Raw genomic sequence first — 14,656 nt, forward strand, 5'->3', positions numbered from 1 at the left:
GACTTATTACTGTTTGTATCAATCTGTTCCAAAGCCTCCTCTATGGACACCTCAGTCTGGAACAGGTCCTCAGATTTGGCAACTAAAAAGAATGACTCTGGTGCTGGAATCTCCCCCACATCTTCTGCAGTGAAGACCAATGCAAAGAATTCATTTAGCTTCTCCCCAATGGCCTTGTCTTCCTTGAGTGCTCTCGGTATAATAACTATATACTCCCCACATCGCTGCTGGACTTCTGTCTGCATTATTTTTACTCTTGCAGGTTTTCTTTTTGGCTGGGGCCGGTGAGTGATTAAAATGGCCCAAGTTTAGAGTATTTTTGTTAGGTGTATCTGCTTCACTCACTCCCTCACAAAACTCCTGTTTGCGGCTGTATTCACTGCTTTCTCCGGCTGCTTAGGAGCTGGCTTTTTAAGCCCCCATTTTCCCTGAGTTATCCCTGCCTCCTGTCAAGGGACCCAAAAGGATTTAAGTATCAAAGGATAGCAGGCTAGAGCCTCATTAGTTAACTCTCAGCCTAGCCTAGCACTTGGCTTAGCATGCAACCCCCAAAACAGACCACACTATAATCTTCACTATAAGGAATCACACAGCAGGCAGGCAAGCAAGCACAGAACAAACTGACAGACAGGCTCACCCAGTCTTTCCTCCTTCACTTGTAAAAGTCCCTTGCAAAACTCCCCTTTACTGCTCCTGTTCTTTTGTTTTCCCTATTCTCCCCCAAATCCATTTATCTTGCCTTAAAAATTATATTGTAAGTTCTATGGGGGCAGGGAGTGCTGTACTATATGTTTGCATAGCTCTTATTGCTGTGGCGCTCGGTGAGTAGTGTTTAGTCACTAATTGAAAAACTAAAGTTTTTCAAGCCAACCAACAGTGTGTGAGGTCATAAGTGAGGACTCAACTTGCCTAGATCCCAATAGTGCAATCTCATACACACTGGCAGGGCCCCATTGGCCTCAGTGGGACTGCACGCAGACCTACAAGTCCTCCTGTGTTGATCAAATTGCAGTAGCAATGCCTTAAACTCTAAACATGCCTTTTAAAAATTGAAATAGTGTTGGAGTTTGTACCTTTTTTCAAATTGAAACAGCTGAACTGACAAAACAAAGCATGGGATATTTCAGGCCAGGGAGTGAATGTTTTGGAAAGTTATGAGCTTTTGATAGTGGAGTTAGAATGAAAACTGTTTACTAGCCTTAACTCTCAGGTACTATTGAGTGCCCATGCTAATACAGAACCAACCAACCACCATCATCTCTGAAAACTGACTTCTCATTTCCTTATACATTCCAGACAGATATCATTGATCACAGTTTTGCAGTAGAATGGATGCAGGATTTTGAGATCTTCCAAGATGCCTTGAATCAAGAGACAACATATGTTAGTAACCTGACTCGTTCCATGAGCCTGGTGTTGGATGAGTTTTACAGCTCACTCAAGGTAAGCCTCCTCCCCTATTCACTACCCCCTACACAGGGATCTCTCTTCACTGCTCTCAGCCTTGATTCCCTTGCTGAGTCCTGCACCCTGGGGCATAGAGGGGACTGATTTCTCTGCGTCATTCTTCAGAGAATAAGGGGCAAATGCTTTGGATTACATTATCCTGCCTCAGGGGAGGAGGGGTGTGCAAGCTGGCAGAGGGAGTAATTTAAAATTAAATTGCAAATAAATCACCAGAGAAAGCAAAGAATGAAGTAGTCGTGTTCCTAAGAAAGCAGTGGAGTGGATGGTGTCATTTCAGAGTCTCTCATTTGAAATGCCTTGTACTCTAGCAGGGTCAGCTAAGCCCTTCATTCTTTTTAAAGGAGTCCGATTCAGCTCTGTACCACTTACTGAAGGAGGTTGTTTTGGTCATGACCATAGAAACAAAGATCTAGCCCATATGGTAAATGGGAAGATATCTTTTCCTACCCCAGTGGGATTGGGAGGCTAAACCCATTATATAAAGAACTTAAATAATCCAGTAATGAGTGCCATTGAAAAGTTTATATAACAGGGAGTGCCAGTGATCCCATAGCTATTTCACTGGGGTTTGCATGGTATCCCTCCCGTAATGTCCCCTTGCTGCAGAATTGTGCTCCCCATTAGCTTTCAGTTTTAAAAAAGTGTTAAAATTTTTAATTTTTTTTTTTACCATTGTGCTTTCACCCATGCTGCCCCACACGCTTGGCAGATGTTTCCTGTAAACATCCACAAAGGTACCTCATTATCCACTTTGAACTCTCTCTTCAAAACTGTCCTTTGCCACAGTGCCTACAAAAAACTTGACAATAGTTAGGCTGTTGGTGTGCAAAGACTATTGCCTATAATGCAGAACCATACTGTCTCCTTGTTCACTTGTACCCCTCCATCTGCCCATATCCATCTGTAGTCTCTTGCCTCATACTTGATTTTAATCTCTGTGGTTCAGGTACTGTCTTTTTGCCCTGGGTCGGCAACCTACTGGGTCCCGGCTGCCGGCCCCACTCAGCCTGCTACCGGATGAGCGACTGGAACCCCAGGCCGGCAGGAGGCTGAGCGGGACCAGCGGCCGGGACCCCAGACCGGCGGCAGGTGCGCCCCCCGGTTCCCCCTCACCGTGCTTGGGTTCTGCGGCTCCCGGAAGTGTGAGCCGCCGGGGCCCTGAGCCTGCTGCAGGAGGGGCAGCGGCGGCTCACACTCCTGGGAGCCGCAGAGCCTGAGCGTGGCGAGTGGGGAGCCAGGGGGCGCACAGGGACCGCCGCCAGCATGCATCCGCTCCCTGGCTCCTCCCTCACCATGCTCGGGTTCTGCGGCTCCTGGGATGGGGAGGGTTGTATGGGTCAGGAGTCCCAGGGGTCTGTCTGGGGGCAGGGGTGTGGATAAGGGTTGGGGCAGTCAGGGGACAGGTAGTGGGTAGGGTCCTAGGGGGGCAGTTAGGGTGGGGGGGTCTCAGGAGGGGGCAGTCAGGGGACAAGGAGCAGGGGCAGGTTGGGGGTTCTGACCGGGGCAATCGGGGTGGGAAGTGGGAGGGAGTGGATGGGGGTGGGGCTATGGCAGGGCTCGCCCCTCTTTTTTGATTGTTGAAATATGGTAACCCTAGGCAGTGGGGGAGCCGAGGGGGCGCATAGGGGCTGGCGCCTGCATACATCCACTGCAGCCTGCAGGAGCCCCCGGGTGGGGGGGGGGAACACAGCTGCTCCCTACTAGCAGCACTGCCGCCTTTGCAGGGCTGCTGTCCCCCTGCACCATGCCGCCTCCTCCATGGCTGGGGCTTGCTGCTGCTGCAAGCGGGACACTCTGGCTCTGATGCCTCCGGAATGCAGCTGCTCCCTGCTGAGCTGCTGCAGCGGCCCAAGCCCGGCAAAGCCAGTGAGTGGACTCGGGGCAGGGGCCACTGGGGTTGGGTGGGGAGGGCTCGCGGGCAGGGGGACGCTGTGCACCCTCCAGGGGAGTTCAGGGGGTGGGGAGAGGGGAACCTGGTCTGGGGAGCAGCCCCTGGGCATGGCTGGCCCCTGGGGTCTATAAAGGCTCATTGGGATTTGCCCCTCAGTGAACTGATGGGGGGCGGGGGGAGGGCAGAGCAAGGTAGAAGTTTCACCTAGGGCACAAAATATCCTTGTACCGGCCCTGTCCCAGGGGGTGTGTGCACCCCAGGTTAAGAACCACTGCACTAAACTGATAAGATCTGCATTTTAATTTAATTTTAAATGAAGCTTCTTAAACATTTTTAAAAACTTGTTTACTTTACATACAACAATAGTTTATAGCCTTAGATAGAGAGACCTTCTAAAAACATTAAAATGTATTACCGGCACGCAAAACCTTAAATTAGAGTGAATAAATGAAGACTCAGCACACCACGTCTGAAAGGTTGCTGACCTCTGCTGTTTAGCATCCAGCACGATCAGGTCCTGGCATCTAGGCATGATGGTAAAGCTACAGATGATAATGATTAAGTGGACAGAGTGTAAGCTGTTGCTGTATTTTCTTCCTGAAACATTAGCTCTGTGTGAACTGCCCCATTCATCGTAACACAATGGTGACTTTGAGACATAATTTAAAATGTCAACTCAAGTGTTTCACTGATAATTTTAGTAGAAACATCCAGCTAATGAGTTTATTCCATAATTCCAAATGGCTTCCTCTGTCTCCCTAGCTGCTAAAAGTACCAGCAGCCTGCTCCCACTATGTAGCTGTAAAAACCCTTCTTCTTTCCTCCCTGAGAGTTCTGTGATGCAGTTAGGCGTTGTCAGTACGCAAATCTACACATGTTGACATCTGAAAATGTGTGGACAACAACGCTGAATTCAATATCAAAATAAATAACACCAGCTGCTGAATCAATAATGCTATTTCTTATATAGCACTCGTCGTCAGTATATCCCAAAGTGCTTCCTAATCTTTAATGAAGTTGTCCTCACAACACCTTGTTGTCAGTAGCTACCGGTGTGGTGCTCTGCTCTTGTTCGATGATAACGGTCAGCTGCGTGCATGTTCCCTCTGTGTGCTGCCCGAGTTCTGCACAGATAGCTGATACAGCAAACCCCGAGAGAACCCCCAAAGACCATTGTCAAACGAAGCACGGTAGTAGTTTCCTATAGACTCTACAGGACATACTACGAATTTGTGCCCCTTGGCAATGGACCGGCTCAATCAGTGGTGGGACTTTCTACTGCCCCCTAGGCTGGACAAAGATGCGCACTCCGGGACCTACTTTTATACAGTTACAGGACAGATTACTCATCCCTACTGCCATATTGAAGTACAGCCCCTTGACTCATTGGGGTCTGTCTCCCTCTTTGATCATGTCGGTTCAAACAAATCTATCCATCATGTTGTCCTTTTAACCCTGTCTTTAATATGCACCTGCCTGTTCCTTGTTATCTCTGTGGAGTGTTCTGATGCTATCTTGGCACAAGTTCCTCTTATTAGCACTTATATGTGGATGCACCTGCTTCTAGCAGCCCTCTTCTTGCCAACTTCTGTGAGTGGGGCCTACCCCTGGCTCACAGCCCAGCTTTTGCTTAGCAATGCCTGGAAGTACTTTGGTTCAGGCTTCAGGCCTCAGACTGGGCCTCTGACACAAGAGTTTGTTTCAGTGCCTCATCTTACTACACACCTGTTGTTTAGGGAGGGGTGCTATCCCCATTTTACAGATGGAGAACTGAAACAGAGAGAGGCTAAGTAACTTTCCCAAGGTCATACAGGAAGTCTGTGGTGGAGAAGGGAATTGAACCCAGTTTTCCCATGTCTTAAACCAGTGTCCTGCATGGATCCTTTGGCCAGAGCATGACTTACAAATATACTCTGCTGATTGCATGATTTGTTTTCATACCTAATTCAATAAAATTCTGCTGTTTTGTATGTAAACAAATGAGTATCTCAGATTTTCTGGTCTGTATCACTAGAGAACCACAGAAATCAGGTGGATTTTACCACATACTTTAGGCCTTGATTATATTGCAAATGTTCTTGTACTTTATAAAAATTACTGCGTACCCTGGATGTTTGTTGTTTGTATTATGGTAACATCAAAAGGCCCATGGTCTGGGCTGCATTGTGCTGCACAGACAGAGGAAGACACTGCCCCTGCTCCAAAAGCCTTGTAATCTCAAGACCAAAATTAGATGAGATGGCACAACATATAAACAAAGTGATCAGGGTCATGACAGGCCATGTCTTGTATTTCTATCCAGGGAAATGGTGCACAGGGGCTAAATGACTTGCCCAAGGTCACACAGTAAGTCTGTAGCAGACCACAGAATTGAACCCCAGTTTCCCAAGTTCCAGGCTAGCCCCTGGCCTATCCTCCCTTTCTAGAAAGCTCTGGGATGCTTTGTTTTCCATTATCTGTAAGCTCCTCAGGACAGGAGGGACCTTGTTGTCTGTCCTGTCTATAACCTTGTGCTCCTGCTCAGTTGTCTCATCATTCCTTCTGCTTGCCCTTTCATTCACACCATCCCCCTTTCCGATTCACTTCTCCACTCCATGCAGCACCCCAAATTATGATAAGCCTTAGATTTAAAAAAAAGGGCTGTTTAGGTCAGAGCAGGGACTATGTCGTCTTTGTTTTTAAAGCCCCTTGAATCATAGAAATGTAGGACTGAAAGGGAGCCCAAGAGGTTATCTAGTCCACCCTACTTCCCTGTTCTGAGTCGGGATCAGTTAAACCTAGATTGTCCCTGACAGCTATTTATCCAACCTGTTCATAAAAAATCTCCAGTAATGAAAATTCCACAACCTCCCTTAGTAACCTATTCTACAACGTAACTTTATAGTTAGAAAGTTTTTCTTAATATCTAACCTAAATCTCCCTTGTTCCAGATTAAGACAATTCCTGTCCTACCTTCAGTGGACATGGAGATCAGTTGATAATTATCTTCTTTGTAACAGCCCTTAATGCATTTAAAGACTATCATCAGGCCCCTCTTCCCTTCTACTGACTAAAAAGGCCCAGTTTTTTAACTCTTCCTCATAGGTCAGGCTTTCTGAACCTTTTATAATTTTTCTTGTTCTCCTCTGCACTCCCTCTTGTTTTGGCCACAATTTTCATAGTGTGGCACCCAGAACTGGACACAGTACTCCTGCCGAGGGCTCACCAGTACCATATAGAGCGGAACAGTGGCCTTCCATGTCTCACATATGACATCCCTGTTAATACATCCCAGAATATTGGTCTTTGTTGGCTCATATTCAGTTTGCCATCCACTATAACACCCAGATCCTTTTCAGCAGTACTACCACCTTGCAGTTATTCTCACATTAGCTATCTGCCAGTCATCTAGTACAGAAGCTGATTTAAGTGAGAGGTTATATACCACAGTTAGTAGTTCTTCAGTTTCAGATTAGAGTTCCTTCAGAACCATTGAGTGAATGTCATCTGGTCCTGGTGATTTATTACTGTTTAATTTATCAATTTGTTCCAAAACCTCCTCTAATGAAACCTCAATCTGGGACAGTTTTCAGAATGGAGAGAGGTAAGTAAGTGTCACCCAGCGATCTGTACTGGGACCTGTGCTGATCAACATGTTCGCAGATTATCTGGAAAGAGGGGTAAACAGTGAAGTGGCAAAGTTTGCAGATACAAAATTGCTCGAGATAGTTAAGTCCAACACAGACTGCGAAGGGTTGCAAAGGATTTCACAAAACTGGTTGACAAAATGGCAAATGAAATTATATTTATATATAAAATAAAAAGCCATAATCCCAACTGTACATACAAAATGATGGGGTCTAAATTAGCTTTTAGCACTCAGGAAAGAGATCTGAGAGCCATAGCAAGTAGTTCTCTGAAAACATCTGTTCAATGTGCTGTGGCAGTCAAAAAAGCTAACAGTGTTAAGAACCATTAGGAAAGAGGAAATAAGACAAACTCTCCATCTTAATGGTACTCCCACACCGTGAATACTGTGTGAAGTTCTGGTCGCCCCATCTCAAAAGAGATATTTTGGAAAAAGAACAGAAAGATCAACAAAAATGATTAAGGATATGGAACATCTTCCCTATGAGGAGAGATTAAAAAGATTGGTACTATTTAGCTTGGAAAAGAGACTACTTGGCGGGGAATGTGATAGAGGTCTATAAAACCATGAATGGTGTGGACAGAGTTAATAGGGAAGTGTGGTTTACCAATCACATAACTCAACAACCAGAGCTCACTCAATGAAATTAATAGGTGGCAGGTTTAAAACAAACAAAAGGAGGTACTGCTTCACACAATGCACAGTCAACCTGTGGAACGCATTGCCAGGGGATGTTGTGAAGGCCAAAAATATAACTGGATTAAAACAAGAATTATATAAATTCATGGAGAATAGGTCCATCAATGGCTATTAGCCAAGATGGTCAGGGATACAATCCCTGCCTTGGGTGTCCCGAAGCCTCTGAATGCCAGACACGGGATGGATCACTTGATTACCCTGTTCTGTTCTTTCCCTTTGAAGCATCTGGCATTGGTTGCTGCCAGAAGACAAGATACTGGACTCGGTGGACCATATGATCGTACCCATATGGCCATTCTTATGTATTAGGAAACAAAGGGTAGGAATAAATAGTCAGGGAGAGAGGTAAATAGTGATGTCTCCAGGGGGTCTGTACTGGGACCAGTCCTATTCAGCATATTCATAAATGATTTGCAGATGTGGTTACCCCATCTCAAAAAAGATATATTGGACTTGGAAAAGGTACAGAGAAGGGCAACCAAACTGATTAGGGGTATGGAACAGCTTCTGTACGAGGAGAGATTAATAAGATTGTGACTTTTCAGCTTGGAAAATAGACGACTATGGGGGGATATAATAGAGGTTTATAAAATCATGATTGGTGTGGAGAAAGTAAATAAGGAAGTGTTATTTACTCACAAGAACTAGAGGTCACCAAATGAAATTAATAGGCAGCAGGTTTAAAACAAACAAAAGGAAGTATTTCTTCACACAACACAGTTATCCGGTGGAATTCTTTGCCAGGGGATGTTGTGTAGCCAAGACTATCACAGGGTTCAAAAAAGAACTAGATAAATTCATGGAGGATAGGTCCATCAATGGCTGTTAGCCAGGATGGGCAGGGATGGTGTCCCTAGCCTCTGCCAGAAGCTGGGAATGGGTGACGGGGATGGATCGCTTGATGATTCCCTGTTCTGTCCATTCCCTCTGGGGCAACTGGCATTGGCCACTGTCAGGATGGAAGACAGGATACTGGGCTAGATGGACCTTTGGTCTGACCCAATATGGCTGTTCTTATGTTTAATCCTGTCCTCCAAAGTGCTTGCAACCCATCCCAGTTTGGTGTCATCCACACATTTTATAAGTATGCTCTCCACTCCATTATGCAAATTATTAATGAAAATATGAATAGTACCTAGACCCAGGGCTGACCCCTGCGGGACCCCACTAGATATGCCCACTCTTTGACAGTAAAGCCACTTTATAGTAATTTCATCTAGACTACATTTCCCTGGTTTGTATATCATAATGTCAAGTGGGAATGTTGTCAGATGTCACTGGTGTGGTGCTTTGCTCTGTTCAATTATAACAGTTGTCTGCGTGCGTGTGTTCCCTCTGTGCGCTGCCCCAGCTCTGTGCAGATAGCTGACACAGCAGACCCCGAAAAAACCCGAAATGACCACAGACTCTAATAAGGTACGAAGGCACCCAGCTAGGTTTATTTCAAAATGAAACACAGTCTTTGCCTCCCCGGATTAGATGTCTACAGTTCTGCTAGTATGTATGTGCTCCCTGACGATGGACCAGCTTACTCAGTAGCGGGATTTGCCACTGCCCCCTAGGCCAGACCAAGACATCCACTCAGGGTGCATTCCTATACACAGGTACAAACAGGTTACACATCACTCCTGACATATTGAGGTACAACCCCTCTACGCATTAGCGTGCTGCCTCTCCCCTGGTACAGGTTGGTTCAAATAAACAAGTCTGTCCCTCATATTGTCCTTCTGACCCTGTCTTTAGGATGGGTCTGCTTATTCCTTGTTATCTCTGTGGAGTGTGTTCATACCGGGATGTTCTGGTGCCATCCTGGCACATGTTCATCTTATTAGTGCTTATATGTGTATACGAGCTTTTAGCAGCCGCCTTCTTGCCAACTTTGTGAGCAGGGCCTGCCTCTGGCTCACAGCTTAACTTTACTTTGTTAGCAAAGTCTTGACCATTACTTCAGTTCAGGCCTCAGGCCTCATACCGGGCCTCTGATACCAAGGGTTTATGTCTCAGGGCCTCATCTTACTATAGGGACTATGTCAAAAGCCTACTAAAAGCAAGATATATTACACCTAATGCTTCCCCTCTTTCTACTAGGCCAGTAACCTTGTCAAAGAAGGAAATTAAATTGGCTTGGCATGATTTGCTCTTGACTATCCATGCTGGGTATTTCTTATTACCCTATTGTCCTTTAGGTGCTTAAAAATTGATTGTTTAATAATTTGTTCCAGTATTTTCCAGATGTTGAGGTGAGGCTGACTGGTCAATAATTCCCTGGGTTCTCTTTTTAAAGATGGATACTATGTTTGCCCTTCTCCAGCCCTGCAGGGCATCACCCGTCCTCCATGAGTTCCTGAATGTAATCGGCAAAGGGTCCAAGATTGCTTCAGCTAGTTTCTTAAGTACCTTAGGGTGAATTTCATTCTGATTTATCTAAATATTCTTTATTCCTTATTCTGGCTTGTGTTTCTTCCCCCTTGTCAATTTTAATTGTGTTAAGCATCTGGCAAATCATGGCATCATATAAATCATTAAAATAGTGCTATGCATACTTATCATGCTAAATAGTTAATTGTACTGAGCTGCTTTATAATACAAGACCTAAACTCTGAATGGTAACTTTCTGCATAGATTTTGAGGCCAGGAGAGACCAATAGACAGTTCCATGACTAAAGTGTGGATGCCCTTTGGTGTAACAGAGGGTATTGAGTATCAGAGGGGTAGCCTTGTTAGTCTGGATCTGTAAAAGCAGCAAAGAGTCCTGTGGCACCTTATAGACTAACAGACGTTTTGGAGCATGAGCTTTCGTGGGTGATCTGACGAAGTGAGTATTCACCCACGAAAGCTCATGCTCCAAAACGTCTGTTAGTCTATAAGGTGCCACAGGACTCTTTGCTGCTTTTACAGAGGGTATTGAGGTGCAAGGTAGGCTCCACCAGGGGTCAGTGCTTAGTCCCTCACTATTCATAATTGTGATGAATTTCATCAAGAAAATAAAAAATGGAATATTTTACTAAGTTGATCTGTGTAGACAATATTGCTCTAATGCCCACTGCTGAGGAAGATTTGGTCCAAGCAACTGATGCCTGGAACAGGGAACTAACAAATTGTAACCTCAGAATGAGTAAAGCAAAGACTAAAATCGTGTGGGTGGCTTGGGTGGAACCAAGATAGACGAATACCAACATTGAGAGCCAGCACCTAACTCAGGCTTCTGCGTGTAAGTTTCTTTTGGGCTGATTAACGGCAAATAGCAAAATCAACCGAGAACTACAGGCAAGGCTGTTGAGTGCAGAAGAAGTCTTGTGCAGCGGAAGTGTAGTGTTTTATGATAAATGGATGTCCTTGCAACTTAAGGGACAACTACACAAACCATGGTAAAATCAGCTCTTCTGTACAGATCAAAGACGTGGGTGACCAAAGAGAGGCACTTGAGAAGACTTGGAGCTATTGAAGTGACATGTTTGAAGGCATTGAAGGAATGACATTGCTGGATCTCATGTGGAATAAAGTTCTCAGGAGTGAGACCAAGATCTGTGTTGTTGGAGTTGAGATGTTTGGGCATGTACGAAGGATGAATGAAGAGAATCCTGTTAGGGAGATGTTTGAAACTAGAGTTCATAGGCAGAGAATAAGAGGACCCCCGAGAAAATTTTGGATAGATTGTGTACAGGCTCACAAAGTGGGTATGGATTGACCATTGGACTGGCAATCCTGTCACAGACTGATCCAGCGACTCAACTCCAGCTAGCTGGGAAAACAGAAAGAAGAAGAAGAGACACCAATAGTACTAGTCTTACCTGTATAAATACAAGGTTCCCTTCTGGCCTTAGGAATGTATGCATTTGCCTCAGTATCACTCTAGGAGCTCATAACATATATGTTTAAAAGATGAGTTTTTAGTTTCTGTCCCAGAATGAGAGGGTTGCTCTATGCCCCACGATAACCCATCTTTTCTTTAATTAGAAAACAGCCTTGATATTTTTTCCCCTGCACTTGCCCATCTTCTCTACTATATACAAGGAATTCATTATTTTCATGCATTGGATTGTGTTGCCCATGTTTTTTGACTAGGATTCAGCTGAACGTTATGAATGTAAAGATACTATATTCTCAGTGTTGCATTGTCTTTATTTATGCTGTGGCAGTGCTTAAAAGCCCCAATGAGGACTGGAGCCCTGTTGTGCCAGGCACTACACACATGTATAGGAAGGAGCCAGTCTTTGCCCCCAAAGAACTTAGTCTAAAGACAAGACAAAATAAGTGAGTGTAACAAACTGAATGAGTGAGGAAGAGATGATGAATGTAGCAATGACAGGAACGTAGGCTGTTAACACAGCTTGATGGTTCTGGATCATTTGAAGGATTGTAGTTATAATTAAATTTAAATTGATAGCAGTCCCAATGGGTCATTTCCCTAGTCATTGTCTTTGATTGGTAACTCTAGAATTCATCTCCCATAAGGGTTATTTATAATACTTTGTATGAATTGTCTCATTTAGTTTCTGGAACAAACATTTCTTTTGCAGGTGGTTGGTGTTTCTGCCGTGCTGGGTACAGGACTGGATGAATTTTTTGTGAAAGTCTCTGAAGCTGTAGATGAATATGAGAGGTGAGGTGGTTATTTTCAGTGTGAGGGAAAGTGTCCTTGATCTAAAGAATGCTGCTCAGCTTCCAATTCATGGACTTGTTCCTTTGCTTGAATGTGTGCTAGTCTTTTGCAGCTCAGTTGGCCTAGAGTAGTGGTCCCCGAACTGTGGGGTGTGCCCCCTAGAGGGATATGGAGGAATGTTTAGGAGGGTGCGGTGGGGCCCAGACCAGCCCCTACAGGGGATGGTGAGGGAGTGCTGTTCAGCCCAGCCACTGCTCCGCTCCTGGCTATGACTCTGGCCCCATTCCTTGCTCCCAAGCATGGCTCTGGGGGTGTGTGGGGGGGAGGAGGGGCAACAACCAAAAAGGTTTGGGGACCACTGACCTAGAGTATTTGTTATAAAACACTTGTCCTGTGTATGCTAGAGTACACAAATAAGACATTCAAACACGCAAACTGTCCAGACATAAATTTCAAAATTGGTAACTGCTCAATAGAAAATTCAGAAAACACCAGTACAGATAACCCCTTCAACCAACCTCCTCCTTAGATGCCTCAGGATAGACTAGGTTTGCATTGTGCTCTGAAAGCAAACACAACAGGGCTCTGGCAGACTCAGTGGTGAGCAAATTCAAAGAACCTTCACAGAAAACATCCTGCCAGCAAGCTCTCTCCTGTTTAAACTGGTGAAGCTCCAGGTCAGGCATATCTGCAGATTGCAGTTGTGCTTCTCCCCTCATGGAATACTGCCAGATTGTTTGGTTGCCTTATACCAGTGGTCCCCAACCTTTTCGTCTGGCGGGCCCCAGATGAAGGTCCACGGCGACAGTGGAGCATCAACCAAAATGCCGCCAAATTTCTGCGGCATTTCGGCGGCGACGCGCCTCGATGATGTCGCTTGTCGGCGGCATTTCGGGGGATGCTGCACCGCCGTTCAGCACACGGGCGCATTTAGATGCCCCCGCGGGCGCCGTGTTGGGGACCCCTGCCTTATACAGTTAAACTCAACACTTGGAACTTCAACTTGACACCTGTGAGTAGACTGTAGGTCATGGATCGCTGGTGAGAGGTGCTGCCTGTGTGAAACCCTAATTAATAAGTAGCATTCTGCAATAGCTTTAGCTTCCAAATAATCCCATGGTGTAGCACCATGTAAAGTGTGCCAGAGTAGTGTAATCGTGAGGTGACAAAGTCTTGGAAAACTGTAACAAGTCCTGCATCTGTGAGAGGTAAATCTCTCTCTCTCTCTCTCTCTCTCTCTCTCTCTCTCTTTTATTTTTTAACTGGGTACAGATGCAAAAAGTACTCTAGGCTAGTGAGTGCTGCCAGGAATTAGCCCTTCTAATCAGGCCCCCAAATTGCAAACCTGTGAGATACTTGTCCCTACTCCTAACCCTAGTTGTCACCTACCACCCCACACTGGAACCCCTATGGAGTATTATGAAACAACTGCAACCCATACTCGATAGGACACCCCACCCCCCAATACACCTTTCAAGATCAAGGGTCCTACACATCTCTATCACAACATGTGGTATATCTCATCCAGTACATTGTAAATGTCCCAATAACAGCTGTGTGGGTGAAACCAGACAATCACTATGCTCTTAAATCAGGAGTTCTCAAACTGGGGGTTGGGACCCCTCAGGGGGTTGTGAGGTTATTACATGGGGGGTCATGAGCTGTGAGCCTCCACCCCAAACCCTGCTTTGCCTCCAGCATTTATAATGGTGTTATAAATTAAAACCACTTTTTTGTATATTTAAGGGGGGTTGCACTCAGAGGCTTGCTGTGTGAAAGGGGTCACTAGTGCAAAAGTTTGAGAATCACTGTCTTAAATGAACTCTGAGGAAAATCATAAGACAAAAACACCCTATCACCTGTGGGTGAACACTTTTCACAAAGCAATCACTCCATGCCTGACCTATCAGTTTCAAAAGATGAGTATGGGAGCTTAAATTCATGAGTTTGTTAGACACTAAAAATCATGGTCTTAATAAAGACATTGGATTTATGGCTTATTACAACAGTCTGTAACCCACGGACCCCCTTTTTTGTCCTATGACCACAGCAGTGTTAATGGGCCACTTCACCTTGAATGGTAGGGCTAGTCTACACTAGAAGCACTTTAGAGAATCATAGACTATCAGGGTTGGAAGGGACCTCAGGAGGTATCTAGTCCAACCCCCTGCTCAAAGCAGGACCAAACCCAACTAAATCCCCAAATCCCTAAATGGCCCCCTCAGGGATTGAGCTCACAACCCTGGATTTAGCAGGTCAATGCTCAAATCACTGGGATATACCCCACCCCCCCATCAGTGCAGCTGCACTGCTTTAGCATGTCTGGTGAAGATGTTCTATGCCAGTGGTCTCCAACCTTTTTATGCCC

General features: G+C 45.3%; 1 protein-coding gene across 1 annotated transcript in view; it reads left to right on the top strand.

The window, feature by feature from the left end:
• GPN1 (GPN-loop GTPase 1) overlaps positions 1-14,656 on the top strand; it is a 53,146-nt gene that overhangs the window by 22,989 nt on the left and 15,501 nt on the right. The window contains exons 9-10 of the mRNA XM_039529662.1: positions 1,297-1,443; positions 12,206-12,288. Coding sequence (XP_039385596.1) covers positions 1,297-1,443; positions 12,206-12,288 — 230 coding nt within the window. The remainder of the gene's footprint in view (positions 1-1,296; positions 1,444-12,205; positions 12,289-14,656) is intronic.

This window comes from Mauremys reevesii, linkage group 3, assembly GCF_016161935.1.
Source record: "Mauremys reevesii isolate NIE-2019 linkage group 3, ASM1616193v1, whole genome shotgun sequence".
In the NCBI taxonomy this organism is placed as follows: domain Eukaryota; kingdom Metazoa; phylum Chordata; order Testudines; family Geoemydidae; genus Mauremys; species Mauremys reevesii.